The sequence below is a fragment of the Centroberyx affinis genome, unplaced genomic scaffold, assembly GCF_046629955.1.
Source record: "Centroberyx affinis isolate AG114_WGS23_722 - 3 ecotype Tasmania unplaced genomic scaffold, CSIRO-AGI_Caff_v1 ptg005368l_1, whole genome shotgun sequence".
NCBI classification, from domain to species: Eukaryota; Metazoa; Chordata; class Actinopteri; order Beryciformes; family Berycidae; genus Centroberyx; species Centroberyx affinis.
Window position 1 is genome coordinate 29779 of NW_027282683.1, and position 17722 is coordinate 47500.

The 17722-nt window shown below is 45.7% G+C and overlaps 1 protein-coding gene across 1 annotated transcript; it reads right to left on the reverse strand.

Annotated features, from left to right (window-relative positions):
• Positions 1-3525: 3525 nt before the first annotated feature.
• On the reverse strand, positions 3526-13569 carry LOC139667211 (nucleus accumbens-associated protein 2-like). The gene is made up of 7 exons (XM_071546644.1): positions 13108-13569; positions 9723-9949; positions 8092-8351; positions 7561-7737; positions 7032-7137; positions 4416-4513; positions 3526-4211 (listed from the first exon to the last, which is right to left on the reverse strand). The coding sequence occupies exons 1-7, from the start codon at positions 13567-13569 to the stop codon at positions 3526-3528; spliced, it is 2016 nt and encodes a 671-aa protein (XP_071402745.1).
• Positions 13570-17722: the final 4153 nt, after the last annotated feature.

Below are 17722 nucleotides of genomic sequence, written 5' to 3' on the forward strand. Positions count from 1 at the left end.
AAAGGACTTCCAGGCAGCCACAAAGAGGTTCTGACAAACCATTTGATGACTCAGTAAGGGAAGGCAGGACACTGCCCAGGCTATCCTCAGCAAGGACAGGGTAATGCTAACCTTGGCTGGAGATATCGTCAGAAGGTGGAAAGAGCACTTAAAATAACTCTTGAACCCACCAGACATGGCCTCTGTACAGGAGGCATTGCTGGAGGATTCTGGGGGGTCGGAGGTTCAAGTCCATCTCTTTTGGCGGAGGTCACTGAGACATTGAAGAGTTGCCTCTTCAATGTTACATGGACGTTGGGGACAGTCCCTCTGGATTGGTAGACAGGTGTGGTGGTCCGCATATTTAAAAAAAAAAGGGGACTGGGGGACTGGAGGTTATGTTCCAACTATCAAGGATCACACTTCTCAGACAGCCTATGGCTCTCACTGGCTCCGACCGGTGGTCGAACCTCGGATTCAGGAGGAACAATGCGGATGGCCATGGACCTTTGTAGATTTGGAAAAGGCTTGTGAACATGTGCTCCGAGATATACTGTGGTGGGTGCTGGAAGAGTATAGGGTACCGGGTTTGTTAGTACGAGCTATTCGATCCCTGTGCTCCCAGAGTGAGAGTTGTGTTCACATACTCAGTGTAAAACTGTGTCAAGCTTGTTCAAGGTGGACAAGGTGTGCCTTGTCTCCTCTTTTGTTATGGATTTTCATGGACAGGATATCAAGGTGCAGCCAGGGAGGTATCCAGTTTGGTGGCACTAGGATAGCATCCTTGCCTTTTGCAGACGATGTTGTTCTTCTGTCTTCATCAAGCTGTGATCTCCAGCATTCACTCAAATATTTGCTGTCAAGTGTGAAGCGGTCTGGCTGAGAATCAGCACCTCCAGTCCGAAACCATGGTTCTCTCCAGGAAAAAGGTGCCGTGCCTTATCCGAGGGGGGAGCAACTGCCCCAAGTGGAGGAGTTCAAGTGTCTCAGGGTCTTATTCATGTGAGAGGGTAAGAGGGACAGTGAGATTGACTGGTGGATGGGTGCAGCGGCTACACTAATGCAGACACTGACTGTAGTGGTGAAAAAGGAGCTGAGTTATAAGGCGAAGCTCTCTATTTATCAGTCAGTCTTTGTCCCAATCCTCACCTATGGTCATGAGCTTTGGGTAGTGACTGAGGATGAATGTGGTCGTGGATAAGTGTACCAAGTGCATCTGGGAGGAGTCTGATCCAGGACACACTGGAGGGATTATATCGCTCAGCTGGCCAGGGAACGCCTTGGATCCCCCAGGAGGAAAGTACTTCTTACTTCTGGGTTCTTCGTTTGTTCGCCTTCATGGACTGCTGCCATATATGGTGACATTTGCCAGGGGCTGGAGCCTATACCAGAATACACTGGGCGACACCTTCGAGAGGACCAGTCCATCACAGGACTAACACAGATAGACAGACACACATTAACACCTTTGAGCAATTTAGAGTCTCCATTCAAAATGACTTGCTTGTCTTCAGACTGTGGAAGGAAACTGGAGGAAACCCAGGTGAACACAGGGAAAAGATGCTTCACACAGAAAGGAGCAGGGCCACAAGTTGAACCCAGGATCTTCTGTCTAAGGTGACAGTGCTAGCCACTGAGCTACGTGCCGCCTGTATTTTTATATATTTAATTAAATGTATTTAGGATGGTAAGACAACACATACTCTGGCATTTTATGATAAATCACATTGTTGTGTCAGCAGTGCAATATGCTACAAGCTGTCTGCCAACATTACTGTATTCTCCGTAGAAGACATGAAGGCAGCTGATCAACTAAAGCAAAGTGGGGTCCAGGGGTCTTTGAGGGGTCTTTGAGGGAGTTCCAGGGGTCTCCAGCAAAAAGAGGAATAGATTTCGCTATAATTTATTTCACCAGAAATGATCTCAGTTAGAGACTGTATAAGAATGACGGTTGTAATCCGAGGTTTCTCTCACCACTGTTATCTCTCCATGTACAGTGTAGGCAGTTCCACTATTCAATACTACATCAACAACAACAACTAAAATCCTCCCACATGGGTTCCTGGGACTAAATCTGATCAAATGGGGGTCTGTGGCCTAATTCATTTTCTATTTGGGGATCTGGGACATGAAAACTTTTGAGAAGCCCTGAACTAGGGAGCTAAAGAGCTGAGATCACATTCCAATATACTGATTAATTAATTAGGTCTATATGTCGTCTGGACTCAATATGTACTGGTTCTTCTCTGGTTCTTCTCTTGGAGTTTGGATGGATTCATTTTCTTACAGCGCCACCACACTCCAGGAGTTTTGAGGCGGTTGTTGTCATGACAGTGGAGGTAACCTTGAGGTTAGAGAAGTGGGCATGTGACTGGAGGGTCACCGGTTTGATTCCCCAGACTGGCTGGGAACATGTGGATGGGGTAAGTAAATGAGTGACACCCCACCCCACCCCCTCCCCTCCCAAAAATCACTGCTGCTCTTAACCAAGGCACTGAACCCCCAACTGACCAGTGGCCACCAGCAGAATGGTTGGTTGGTCGAATTGTTCGACAACACCCGACGCTCAACAATGCTACGCTTGAACATATCGCCCGCCTCCTGGGCGTGGCAGTGGGTGTGTCTGTAACAGACGCAGGTTTTTCTTTCATAGTAGGGCTGCATACTAAATAAATACTGATTGAATGTTGGACTGTAGATGCAAGCAGGTAAATTTCTCTTCACTCACGATTTCAGACCCGTCCACTGCTCTTTTTATTTTGCCAGAGGTGCATCATACAATATCAGGTGACTGGACACGGAAATAATGAACTTCTCCTCGATATTGAGAGGAACAAATGACACGTGACGAGTTTCATGACGTTTCTGAAAGAACTTAATCAAGCAGAAACACACTATTCACCTGATTGGTTCATGCCTGCATTGGCCAAGATTGACTCCTCCCGGCCGCCACGCTCACAAATTCTGGCCGCTCACCTTCCCACAATCTTCTGCAAATTTTCAAATGTGCTTTCATTCAAATGAATGGGGAGCATCACTTCGCCTGCTGATTTCCCTCCCAGTGGACCACCTGTACTGGGAAGCTCCCAGGTGGGAATATGTGGAACTGGATGAATGTGAAGCAAAGTGGAGCTCGGTCGACTCAGTCAAACAGAAAGCATCAAGCATAAAGAACAGAAACACCAGCAGTCTGATTATCAAGAAGCTTTATTGTCATTATCAGAGTGGATATTATCATCATCATCATCATCAGTATCATCATCATCACCAGTCCTGTTGCTATGGGCCTGTGTGCTGGACTGCAGTAGGCTGGTTAACATGCAGCAGAGCCGAGCCAGACAGACAGACAGACAGACAGACAGACAGACAGACAGACAGGTAGACAAGGGGATAGACAGGTAGACAGTCAGACAGAGGGAAGGAGAGACAGACAGACAGAGGGAGGGAAAGACAGACAGATAAACAGATAAGGAGATAGACAGACAGACAGGGAGACAGGTAGCTATTGTGTTATTTACATACAGGTAGGCAGAGGCGATAGAAAGCTTATTGGCTGTCTTCCAGAAGCTCCGCCCCCCTCTCCTCTGCATCCACCAATCCCCTGTGATTAGAGGCGGGCTCTGCGGGCTGGGGGGAGGGGTGGGAGGAGGAGGAGGAGGAGGAAGAGGAGGAGGAGGAGATGGCGGGGGGGTCTGGGGTTTGCTCAGTCTGTAGCCTCCCTGGCCCTCCTCCCCCGTCTGCCTCGCCTCCCATCAGCACCTCCTCCCCCGGCCCTGTGCCTTCCCCTGCTCCTCCTCCTGCTCCTGCTCCTCCTCCACGCGAACCGGCGAACTGCAGGTGAGGCAGCAGGGCGGCCGAGGTTTCCTTCTCTCTCTCCACCGCCTCCCTCTCTCTCTCCCTGCGCTCGGCGTACAGCGGCGCCTCCAGGCCCAGGTAGGAGGCGCTGAGCTGCCGCAAATCCAGCTCAAAGGGGCTGGTGTTGGGCTGCGTCTGGGCTTCTCCCCCCTGACCTGCTCCTCCTCCTCCTCCACCTGCTCCTCCTCCTCCTCCTCCACCCCCTCCTCTCTTGCCCTTGCGGGGGTGGGAGGCGGCGGCAGGAAGCCCGTCGGGGAGCAGCGACTGGATCTTGGGAAGCCAACGCTTGCGGACTCTCCGGGCGTTGGTGCACATGTCTGCTGCAATCACATTCATCTCACTCTCCTTAAAGTTAGGAGCGAAGTTCTGACAGTAGACTGGAGGAGGAGGGGGGGGGGGGGGGGGGCAAGGAGCAGAAGTGAGAAACGACTCAATCTTCCACCATAAAAAATATAAATACACCAGTCAGACTGTACGCATAGATCTGACAGTGTGTGTGTGTGTGTGTGTGTATGTGTGTGTATATGTGTGTGTGTGTATATGTGTGTGTGTATGTGTCTGTGTCTGTGTCTGTGTCTTACGTTTGACAGTGTTTAACACTCGGTTGTCCAGAGGTTTTCGGCTCGGATCATTGGTGGAGGAGCGGATCCCTGTCCCACAGCTATTGGCCAGAGTGTTTCTATGGATACCATAACAACCCAATCAGTACCTATACCAGCTTTATTCTTCCTCTCTCACTCTCAGCCACTCTCTCTGTCTCTCTGCTCCTTTATCTCTCTCTCTCACACACAGACACAGACATACACAGACACACACACACACACACACACACACACACACACACACACACACACAAACACTGAGACAATGTGACAGAGCAGAGTTATGTAAACCAGCCCAGCTGTATTGTGAAGAAAGCATTTGGCTAGAATATAACATACAGCATAAAAATGATCTTGAATATTTGAGGCTTATGTCAGACAGTCTGTAGAACTGAATTACTATGCTGGTCTGTCGATTTAATTTATGTACTTAGTGGAGTTGGATAGTTGATAATGTTGATAATTTTGACAATGTTGATAATGTTAATAGTGTTGATAATGTTGACAATTTCGACAATGTTGATAATGTTGATAGTGTTGGTAGTATTGATCATTTTGACAGTGATGATAATGTTGATAGCATTGACAGCATCGATAATGTTGATAGTGTTGGTAATGTTGATAGTATTGATAATGTTGATAATGTTAGTACTGTTGATAACGTTGTCAGTGTTGAAAATGTTGGTGTGTTGGTAATGTTGATAGTATTGATCATGTTAATAACGTTGATAGTGTTTATAATGTTAGTAGTGTCGATAACGTTGGTAGAGTTGATAATGTTGGTGGTGTTGGTAATGTTGGTATGGTGGTAGTGTTGATAATGTTGATAGTGTTGATAACGTTGGTAGTGTCGATAACGTTGATAGTGTTGATAATGTTAATAGTGTTGATAATGTTGGTATGGTGGTAGTGTTGATAATGTTGATAGTGTTTATAATGTTGGTAGTGTTGATGACGTTGGTAGTGTTAATAACATTGGTAGTGTTGATAATGTTGGTAGTGTTGATAATGTTGATAGTGTTGATAATGTAAGTAGTGTGGATAATGTTGATAATGGTGGCAGTGTTAATAATGTTGCTAGCGTTGATAATGTTAGTAGTGTTGATAACGGTGGTAGTGTCGATAACATTGATAATGTTGGTAGTGTTGATAACGTTAGTAGTGTTGATATGTTGATAATGTTAGTAGTGTGGATAATGTTGATAATGGTGGCAGTGTCGATAACATTGATAGTGTTGATAATGTTAGTAGTGTTGATAATGTTGATAGTGTTGATAATGTTAGTAGTGTTGATATGTTGATAATGTTAGTAGTGTGGATAATGTTAATAATGGTGGTAGTGTTGATAACGTTTATAGTGTTGATAATGTTAGTAGTGTTGATAACGTTGGTAGTGTTGATAACGTTGATAGTATTGATAATGTTAGTGTTGATAACGTTGATAGTGTTGATAATGTTAGTAGTGTTGATAACGTTGGTAGTGTTGATAACGTTGGTAGTGTTGATAATGTTAGTACTGTTAATATGTTGATAATGTTAGTAGTGGTGATAATGTTGATAATGGTGGTAGTGTCAATAACGTTGATAGTACTGATTATGTTAGTAGGGTTGATAACGATGATAATTTTGGTAATGTTGATAATGTAAGTAGTGTTGATAATGTTTGTAGTGTTGATAGTGTTGATGATGTTAGTAGTGTTGATAACGTTGGTAGTGTTGATAATGTTGATAGTGTTAATAGTAATGATAATGTTGATAGTATTGACAGTGTTGACAATGTTGATAGTATTGGCAGTGTTGATAATGTTAGTAGGTTGATAACGTTGGTAATGTTGATAATGTAAGTAGTGTTGATAACGTTGGTAGTGTTGATGATGTTAGCAGTGTTGATAATGTTTGTAGGTTTGATAGTGTTGATAATGTTGATAGTGCTGATAACATTGTAGTGTTGATAATGTTGGCAGTGTTGATAATGTTGGTATTGTTGATAATGTTGTGTGTCGATAATGTTGATAGTATCAACAACGTTGATAGTATTGACAGTGATGATAATGTTGATAGTGTTGATAGCATTGACAGTGTTGATAATGTTGATAGTGTTGATAGCATTGACAGTGTTGGTAGTGTTGATAGTTTTGATAATGTTGGTATTGTTAAAGTGTTGATAATGTTGGACGTTTTGACAGTGTTGATAGTATTGATAATGTTGGTAGTGTTAACAGTTTTGATAATGTTGATAATGTTGGTAGTTTTGATAGTGTTGACAATATTGGTAGTATTGATAATGTCGATAATGTTGGTAGTTTTGATAGTGTTGACAATATTGGTAGTATTGATAGTGTTGACAATATTGGTAGTATTGATAATGTCGATAATGTTGGTAGTTTTGATAGTGTTGACAATATTGGTAGTATTGATAATGTCGATGTTGGCAGTATTAGGTAGTGTTTGTTTTGGTTGTGTTCAGTAGTGTCAAACAGTGTACAGTAGTGTTTTGTAGTGTTAAGCAGTATTGAGCAGTGTTAAACAGTGTTCAGTAGTGTTAAACAGTGTTCAGTAGTGATAAACAGTGTTCAGTAGTATTAAGCAGTCTACCTGTCAAAGAAAGTAGCCAAGAGTCTTCTCAGCAGCACCTTGTGTTTGACTCCGGCACACAGGTGACAGTTCATCAGCTGACCGCGTGTCATATACACACCTGAACCTGAAAACACACACACACACACACACACACACACAAACACACACAACATCATAATATGTAGCACTACTGTCTATATAATTTCTGTCCTCAGTATATCTGTCTCTCTCCCTCTACCCAGTACATGTCTCTCTCTCTCTCTCTCTCTCCTCAGTGTATGTCTGTCTCTCCCTCTCCTCAGTGTATGTCTGTCTCTCTCTCTCCTCAGTGTATGTCTGTCTCTCTCTCTCCTCAGTGTATGTCTCTCTCTCTCTCAGCTCCTCCAGACAGTATTGTGTTTAATGACCTTCCTAACGATCCTGTCACCATGACAACATAACATCAGCAGTATAGAAACAGCAGGACGAAGTAACTGGGTTGGTATGGAGGGATGTTTTATTCTGTTGTATTCCATTCTATTCTCCTCTGTTCCACTGTATGCTCTACCTGCCACCAGCTCCACCTTCTCGCCCGGGTCTCCCTCTGTGTAGAGCGTTGGGTGGCAGCGATACCCGATCTGACTGATCAGACTGGCCGGCAGGGCCATGGTGTCTCGGCCAATCAACACACAGGGGCGACGCTCATTAGCCAACGGGAGGGGCAGCATCTCCATCTTCTCCTGGACTAGACCAATGAGATGGGGTGGGGGGGGTTCAGTGAAACCAGAAGTTATAGTTACAAAAATTGAAATCTGTGCACAGGTTTAACAATCCATACTCCGAACAATCCATTCCCTGGAATTAATTAAATTAGTTGTCTCTAATTAGTAATCCAATCAATTTAAGAGAGGAGGAGGAGAGGAGAGGAGAGGAGAGGAGAGGAGAGGAGAGGAGAGGAGAGGAGAGGAGGAGAGGAGAGGAGACGAGAGGAGAGGAGAGGAGAGGAAGAGAGGAGAGGAGAGGAGATCTGGCAGGCAGATATAGGAAGGTCACATATGTCTGTAGGGTTTCTTTTGGACTGTACCATTATGTAACTTACTGTAGGGGTTTCCTGGGTGTCCGTAGATGTGTTGGTAGAGTGCGGGGGGGACAGCGTTGCCATAGTAGTCCTCCTCCAGCTCCTCCTCGGTGGCGGGGTGGGAGGGAGGGGAGTCGGTGGGGAGGCTGGAGCCTCCTGGACTGGAGCGCCCCCCACTGGCCAGCAGGTAGGACTGCAGTCCTGGAACCAAACCACCACCTGCTCCCAGGTAACACAGCGCACTGCTCCGAGAGGACTGGAGGTCTCCTGCAACATCAATTCTAGGAGCAGAACAACAAGGAGGAGTCAGACTGGTAGGAGCAGAACAACAAGGAGGAGACAGACTGATAGGAGCAGAACAAAAAGGAGGAGTCAGACTGGTAGGAGCAGAACAACAAGGAGGAGACAGACTGGTAGGAGCATAACAACAAGGAGGAGACAGACTGGTAGGAGCAGAACAACAAGGAGGAGACAGACTAATAGGAGCAGAACAAGAAGGAGGAGTCAGACTGATAGGAGCAGAACAAGAAGGAAGAGACAGATGACAAGATGTTTCAAATGTAAAGTAAATGCTGGGAGCAGCAGAACTGTCTGCTATAGGAGGTTAACATGAAGAATTCATGCTAACAGTTGAAAGTAACATGAAGAATTGACGACAGCTAACAGCTAACAGTTCATATTAAAGCAAAATTCCCCTCAGATCCACAGTTAGATCTCATCAGTTTGTTCAGTTCATTCCAGGAGTTATTTTTTTTCCCACGGCAGTCAGGCAGTCAGTCAAGCAGTCAGTCAATCAGTCATTCAGTCATTCAGTCAGTCAGTCAGTCATTCAGGTAACATGATGCACTTCGTCAGATGGCCTCTAGAGGGCGTTTTGACTGTGAGATGCAGTGGTCAGTGTGTATAAATGGATTTAAATCGATCTCTAATGCGTCTGATGTGACATCACATCCTGTCTGTAATGTGGAGATGTACAGACAGCAGACCAGCAGCATTGAACTCAATCCACAGAGTCTCCCGTGAAAACAAAAGTGAAACTTAACATTCTAGAGTCAGTAACGGTAACTCAGTAACTCAGTAACTCAGTAACTCAGTAACTCAGTAACTCAGTAACTCAAACCCCAACCTGCCTTCTAACTGCAGTGCATTCTGGTCTCTCTCCTGCTCCTGCAGTGCATGCTGGTCTCTCTCCTGCTCCTGTGGTGGAGAAATTGGTCTCTCTCCTCTTCTACGATGGATTTCTCCCTGTATGATTGTTGAACGTCTCTTGGTGCAAAATGGCGGCTCTAGAAAGAAGCCCTCGCTCTTTGATTCTGAGGGACTGACACCAAAACCTGACGTTTACCGCTGAGGTTTTACATCCTGAAACATTTTCTCATATCAAACTCCATTGTAGCTGCTGGAAACATCTGGAGATGACGTCACCTTGTCTACGATTGGCCGGTTATAAAATACACCAAACTACTAAATGTGGATGCATTTGCATTCCTGTACTTTGCAGGAATGCAAAGTACATCACAACAGCTGTTTTTAGCTAAGTTAAACTGTTTTAGGGGAGTTTTCCTTTAAAGTGTCTGAACCACAGAAGTCACTGAACAGCGGTCAGCAGTCTGAACAGATAAGTAAAGATCTGAACTCTTCTCTTTCAGTACCTGGCCTCGCCTCCCTCTCCTCCTCCTGCTGCTCCTCCCATCTCGTCCGGAGGCGGCGTGTCGGCTCGCTCCTGTTTGATCCTGCTGACGGCCAGCAGCAGCTCCTCGGGGCTGAGGGCCGGCTGGTCCGGGCTGGCCTCCTGCGGCGGGGGGGGGCTCTGCTGCTGCTGAGCCGGCTGCTGCACCATCGACGTGTCGTAGCTGCCCAGCTCGTCTGCTGAGGTCGTCTGTAATCGATTGATATTTGAATATTAAATAAATATCAGTCACTTTAACACTTAAGAAATCAACTACTTTGTGTCCAATGTTTTTGGTCATAATAATAAAGAAATAATAAGTAGTGGGAACAACATCAGTGTGCTAGCTTGGCCTGTTCAGACTCCACCCTGCAGCCTGAAACACAGCACAGTGTTTGTACGGTTTGCGCTGCGCAACAACGTCTGTGCGCTGTGGCAGCAAAGCGCGGCGCCCGAAGTTCAACCTTGTTGTGGGAATATCAGGTGTGTTTTGACAACGCGTAGCGATCTACAGCCCCGCTCGTGCTGGGGCCGCTTTTTAGCACAGGACAGATACATCACCAATGGACACATCACCATTGCTAGCAACAGTGAAATGACAAGCTTTGTCCAGTAAGCGGCTAGAAAATTTGAAAACCCGCTTGTTTTGCTCCTCCACGACTTCCCTTCCATCTTTTCAGATCGGAGCTGAACCAGTCGGCGAGCGCAGCGCACACTGCGTCCGATCTGAAAAGGCCTTTACAGCTAACTCACAAATTAAACGTCCTCAGATGGACGAAGTGAGCTAAAACAAAACTCATATTCATCACACTTCTTTTTTGTATATATATTTTTTTTGCCATTTCTGCTTTATTAGACAGTTACAATAGAGATCGACAGGAAAGACCGGGCAGACAGAGGAAGACATGCAGCAAAGGGAACGGGCCAGATTGAAACCACAGACTGTAAACAGATGGAGTAGTGAGTGTTCTTCACCACAGGTCTCTGAGGGACGTTTTGAAGCCTAAAGATCAGGTTTATGATCTCTGCCATGTTGACATTTTTTGGAGCCGGAGCAGTCAGAGAGAGGCTGAGGGTCGACTCAGAGCCGTAGCTCCGCCTACTATTGGTCCAGAATAAACGACCTGTCAATCACCAGGAAAACAACCCCGTTTTATAACCGTTATATCTGTTAATGGCGCAATTATTTTGAAAATCGCCAGATGGACACATATTAGAAGAAGTGAGATTAGCTACTGAGACCAAAAGTTGGGTTGTGGTCCATTGACTTCATGGAGTTTGGTGGTTTGGAGTCTTTTTGGAGCCGGACTCTAGTGGACATTAGAGGAACTGCAGCTTTCAGCCACTTCCTTATTGGCTTCAGAATTTACACGTGGTTTTGGCCACTTGATTCAAACCCGTGCCGCTGAGACTAGGACTGAGCCTTAATGGGACACACTCTACCTGAGCCACCGGGACGCCCTTCAACACACTTCTCAACAAGGCACCCTGTGGATTTTCTTCATTGTTACAGTGTTAGGTAAAAGGTGCCACATTTTATCCCTCAGCTACTGCAAAACTAGCTTGTTAGCGTTATTAGCATTCCTCATAGAAAACAATAGGGACCAAGGAGCTGCGACTGTGTGAGTAGCAACATGATCTCACAGAAAGACATGAAATGAACATGACTTGTTAACAGCAAATTACGTGTTGGTGGAACGTAGTGTCAAAATGACGTTTCCCCGCAGGAAATGGTTCCATGAAGGAGACATGGCTGTAAACAGGAAGTAGTGTCACAGTGAGGAAGCTCAGTGGAGACTGAGGGTCTTGTGGTCGGGGGGCGGCAGGGCGGATGTGGATGCGTCTGCCTTCGATACCGACGACCGAAGTTCAATTCCCAGCGTTTACAAAGGACATTTCAACATCACGTCACATTTTTAATGAACGTTTTTCTTATTTAACCACGACCAAACCATTTCCCTAACCTTAACCAAGTTGTTTTAGTTGCCTAACCATAACCCTAACCCAAAATTTAACCACTTACTTGCCTAAATTTACCCGTTAGCCAACCTTTGGAACATATTTCAATTTGTGGCGGAGGAACGTAATTCAGTTTGTGGTGGAGAAACGTTATTTTCCCATAATACGTGTCCACAACACGTAAATCGCCATTTCAGAGTTCGTGTTCATTTCACGTATTTATGTGAGATCATGTTGGACTTAAGATTTTATTTCCAACAACTAAGTGTTGATGGTACAGAAGTGGAATCTGCATCATTTGACAGTATTTTGGGGTTTTGTTGACATCAAATGGAAAAGCAATTACTGCCATTTTCCTTTGTAAGGCAGAACTGCATGCTAACAAACTAGCTTGCGGGTAATGACTCAGTGGTTTTACTGAGGAATGCTAACATACTTTTCTTAAATATTAACGGTCAGTCTGTCATTTTCTAATGAATGTTGCTCCCTTGGTCTAATGACAGTAAACCAGCGAGAGCCTGGTGGAGACGACTGTTCTCCTCTGTCTCACACCAGTAGCATTGTTAGTTCTAGTGTTTCTCCACATTAAGACTACATTTCCCATCAGCCCCGTTGCTTCCTGCCCCCCCTCCCCATCCCTGAAGAGGATCAACACGTTGGAAGTGATTTCTCCATCTTCCTTTCCCTCCTTCCACCATCTGCTGCCAGAAACTCTGAAAGCTTTAGCTCCGTTTGCTCTGGAAGAACAGAACCTCTTCCTGTTTTGTGCCGTAAAGCGATCCAGCAGATTTCCCTCCAAATGATTAGGAAATGCTCTAATGATTTCTTGATGTTAATGTTACACATACCACCTGTAAGTACTAATTCGGAAATGTTCCCTACATTAGGAGGCGGGGTCTGGAGGAGAAAAATACCAGACATCATTCAAAGTGAGCTGTCACTTTAAACCTCAGAAATACAGAACAACAGATTGTTAAAAAGGAACTAAACCCCAAACCCAAATCTGTGGTGAAGCCTGACACCATGGTGAAAAGTAGGGTACTGCACTGGTCATCTGCTATTGGCTGCTCTTGGTGCCAGGTGCCTTCCATAGAGTACAACAGGTGGTGACATCACCTGGCACCAAAGACCAGCCAATAGCAGATGACCAGTGCAGTACCCTACTTTTCACCATTCGGTGTCAGGCTTCACCATAAATTTGGGTTTGGGGTTTAGTTACTCTTTAATGTAGTTTTCAGCCATGTTGGCTCCACAGTCCTGGCTGTTGCTATAGTAACTCGTGATTCTGTCCATATCACCATGGTGATGGACACCGTTATATGTTACATATTTACAGCGACACTAGTTAGTTCAAGAGAAGACAGTACAACCTGCACTAACTATCTGGCTGTGGGCGTGGCCAAACAAACCTGGGAGTCGCAGCAGAGCGGTGAGGAAGAGGAGGAAGCCTTCATCATCATCAGCTCCATGCCTCGCTCCACGATGTTCTGGATCTGCAGGTATCCGGCGGTGTACATGAGCACCAGCTGCTCGCTGGCGGCCATGCTGAGGCGGCCGGTGTAGCAGAACGACAGAATCTGCTGGAAACACGTCGGTGTCACCGAGGACGGCAGCTCAAACACCGCCTGGGAGGAGGAGCCGGAGGAGGAGGAGGAGCCAGAGGAGGAGGAGGAGGAGTCAGCCGCCGAGCTGAAGAGGTCTCTGAAGTAGAGCGAGGAGGCGGCGAGGACGGCCCGGTGAGCCTTGAAGGCCTGGCCCTGCACCAGGATGGAGACATCGCAGTAGTGGCCCAGCAGCCGCTGCTGGTTCAAGCTGCCCAGCACGCTGCTGCCGAAGTCCGGGATCTCCACCTGCAGCAGGCCCTCCGACATGGCGGACGCCGTCTGACGGTCAGACTGGGGGCGGGGCGGCGGGGAGGCGGGGCTAGTGGTGCGCTGTCCTCACTAGCCAGAGTCAGAACGAGGGCTGAGGGAGGCGGGCTGGAGATCAGCCAAACTGGTGACTAAAGTCCTTAGGTTTTGGGGATGCAGGAGATATCGCCCACAAAATGCTTGAGTTCCATTTCCTGCCGTAGAGGAAACAGTCAGAGGTCAGAGGTCAGAGTGGTAGCTGTCAGTGTGGGTGGAACAGGGAGGTTCTACTGGATGGAGAGCAGGGCTGAGATCCACTGGAGGAGGAGGAGGGGGGGTGGAGGAGGAGACTGGAGATCATCAAGATGGAAGAGATCAGTTCAGCACAGAGAAATAGCTAGAACATCTGTAGGAAGAGAGAGGGAGAGAGGAGGAGGAGGGAGGGAGGAGAGAGGGGGAGGGAGGGAGGGAGGAGGAGGAGGGAGGGAGGAGAGAGGGGGAGGGAGGGAGGGAGGAGGAGGAGGGAGGAGGAGAGAAGAGGAGGGAGGGAGGGAGGGAGGAGAGGAGGCAGAGAAGGAGGCAGGATAAGATTAATGTCTCGTCATCTCACACCTCCTCTACCTGCAGAACAGAGAAATCTGGAAACCAACAATCACATCTGAGTCTCTCTCTCTCTCTCTCTCTCTCTCTCTCTCTCTCTCTAACCTGTGATATCATCAGGAGACACACCCTGAGGCTGTTTCCATGACGACAAACCAAAACTTAAATCCAACTTTTAGTCAGACTTCCTCCAGACATTAAATTTACCTCTTCCCCAGGAATCAGGCTACACACTTTGGCTATAGACAGACTGACAACATCAGGTACCTTTGCGTGGGTAAAATTAGAAAAAAGAAAAACATGGCAGCCTTTAGTGACAAATCATCCATCTATCATCTCAAACTGATGTGATTTTGAAAGCTCAGTAACCCACCAGTGTGTATTTATGATTGATTTTGTTTTGAAATTGCTGTACTGTTTGTTTTTGTCTGTCAAACACAAGACTTTGCAGACAAACTCTGTATTCTTCCACCATCGGATTTATCACAAAAACCTTTTGTCATACTTTCACATAAATGCCAAAAAAAAAAGATAACCTTTAACCTTCTCAACATGGTGGAAAAATCCAGTTTTGTGTCAGTCAGCGGTAAGAAAACACTGAAGCCTCTTTCAGACAGAGAAGGGCGGGAGTTGAAACGTGGCGTTGCTAGCTCCAAACTGCTCACTCCTTTAGCATCAATCTGTCGGCTTGTTCCCGTTCACACAATCACTACTGCTTTTGTTGCTAAGCAACACAAGACACGCACAAGCGTTTGTTTACACTGATCAGCTGTTAAAGATGGCGCTGGCTATAGAAGACATTTTGTTTGTTTTTAATATCTTTTTTATTGTTTGAGAGCGCGGTAAGGCAATGGAAGTGTAACACCGCATTATGTAATAACACCGGCATTTTGTAATAATCTGCTGCATTTTGTAATACACAGTCTGAACGCAATATGTAATAAATTTCCCTGCATTTTGTAATAAATTATTACATATTGAGGTGGTTATTACAAAATACAGGAGTTGCACTTTTTTGATGATTTTGTTGAGTTATTACATAATGCAGTGATTGGCTATCTTTGCAACCCAGCATAACAGCATAATGCAGACACCTTTTTGACAAACTGGTTCCACACAGCACAACAAGCTTCAAACTGGCTTCATGACTCGGTCGGAAGGCGGGTTGGTCCTCCGACACTTCACACAGAACTCAAAGCTTTTTTTAAAGTTTGTAAAATTTGCTCGATAAACTGCAGGATGTCGATGTTTGTCCACCGTTTGTGTTCCTGGTTTGATTCTCCCACAAAATAGCATGTGAAAGCAAAGCTGATTAGCAGCAGACTTCAAAGGACTTCAAGACTTCGTGGATGTTGGACTCTCACATGAGCGCACAAAATATCTGGAATCCCAACAACAGAAATGTTTTCTCCATCTTCCACTGACAAGGAAGTGTAAATTAATCTAATGATCTAACAGTGAACAGAACAGGTTTCAGTCAGGCTGCTTGGTGTTTATTAGTACAATGAGCAGGACATTCAACTCACAAGGGGAAATTTTGGCTAACTAGATCTACAACTAGTAAACAGAGCTAGTAACTGAACAACAGCTAGTACCAAGACCAAATACTAGAGGTAGACCTAAATGTAGTAGCTAGTAACTAATAACTAGGTAACCTACAACCCACAACTAGAAAACAGACTGAGAACTAGATTTAGGAGTAGTAACTAGTAACTACTAACTACACCAACAACTAGTAACTAGACCTTTAACTCGTAATTATATTCTGAACTAGGACTAGACTTGGACTTTGTCATTCTTACAGAGCAGCGTCCAGCTGAGTCGTAGTTACCAAGCAGATCACCTGAACTGGTTTGCGGAGAACTGTTCTGTCAGTTCCAGCACCTTTCAAATCGATGGATGTGATTCATAAATTACAAATACTTTGCGCAGTAGACGCAGTAGTAGTATCTGACGGGAATGATACGCTCTCTCAGTATTTTATGGGAGTAATTAAGTAATACATATATGCCGTCCGGATCATTTATTAAAATCACCGACATGCAATGAACTAAATTACATTACCAACGTTGTCCTTCAGTACTAATCCTGTCCAGACAGGACTATGTCCATTCTGGTCCTGAGGTAAAACTGACCAATCAGCAGACTCCTCTGGTTCTGAGGTAAAACTGACCAATCAGCAGACTCCTCTGGTTCTGAGGTAAAACTGACCAATCAGCAGACTCCTCTGGTTCTGAGGTAAAACTGACCAATCAGCAGACTCCTCTGGTAACAGTAATGCTGTTCAAAAATCTGGGGACATTTCTGGGGACAATCCCTGGATTTGGTGCTCTGTCCCCAGAAATGTCCCCGGATTTCCTCTGGGGACGCCTGGTCACCTTAAACTCGGCCTATAGAGCCAGACCTAGACGAAGAACATGTGGTTTGTTCTTAGTCAGCCTGCCTAGTTAAATAAGGGTTAAAAATGGCTGCTAGTTTGTCTGACTCTCTGTTAACTAGCTGCATTAACCACAAAGAAATCCCACGCAGTGTTGCCAACTCTTTACCTAAGAAAGCAGCGATTGGCTGCTCAAAAAGTTGCTAGAAGTGACCAGATGATGTCACATGCTAATTTGCATATCAATATAATGCTATGTGTCCCCTCTCTTAGCAGAGGGAGGAGCTACGCTGTGATCATCAGTGCTCTTTAGTTTAGACAAACAAGTAGCGCATATTGGCATCAGTCGTGCCAGTTTGTCGCCAAATGCTTTAGGATTCAACACTTCAGCATCGTTCCTACGGTCAGAAACGGTCGCCAAGTGTCCAGAGGGCTGAAAAGTCACCAAGTTGGCAGCAGGGATCCCACAGCAGACTGGGAAGGTTCCTGATCTGCATCTGCATGTCTCGCTAACCACAGTTAAGCCTGGAGGGCAGGCGGCTAGCTAGCAAGCTAACCAGCAGCGTCGAAGCAGAGTGTAACTGGTCAGACTGGTTCAGACTGGGTCAGACTGGGTCAGACTGGGTCAGACTGGTTCAGACTGGGTCAGACTGGGTCAGACTGGTCTGCGGCTGGACCGGCACCCTGCAGCGGCTCCTTGAGCAAGGCATTACCCAGAAACTCAACCTACACAACCACAGCTTCAGCTTCTACTGCCAACACTAACAGCTAGCAAGCACACACACACACACACACACACACACACACACACACACACACACACACACACACACACACACACACACACACACTCCGCCTCCCATTCATTTCAATGGAGCAGCTCTGTTGCCATCCACAGGAAAGTTAGCTTGTCTGTAGTTTGAGGACAGACACACAGTGTCAGTCTGTAGTCAACCAGACTGGAATGAGACCTGCAGTACAGTACAGTACAGTACACTACAGTACAGTACAGTTTAGTACAATTTAGTACAGTACAGTACAGTACAGTACAGTTCACTTCACTTCACTTCACTTCACTTCAGTACAGTACAGTACAGTACAGTACAGTTTAGTACAATTTAGTACAGTACAGTTCAGTACAGTTCAGTTCAGTTCAGTTCAGTACAGCACAGTTTAGTACAGTACAGTACAGTTTAG

Coding starts and splice junctions, on each gene's coding strand:
- LOC139667211 (XM_071546644.1), bottom strand. CDS start 13,569: ATGTCGGAGGGCCTGCTGCAGGTGGAGATCCCGGACTTCGGCAGCAGC. Junction 7,738..8,091: donor ACACCCAGGAAACCCCTACA/GTAAGTTACATA, acceptor TCATTGGTCTAG/TCCAGGAGAAGATGGAGATG. Junction 4,514..7,031: donor TTGGCTACTTTCTTTGACAG/GTAGACTGCTTA, acceptor TGGTATCCATAG/AAACACTCTGGCCAATAGCT.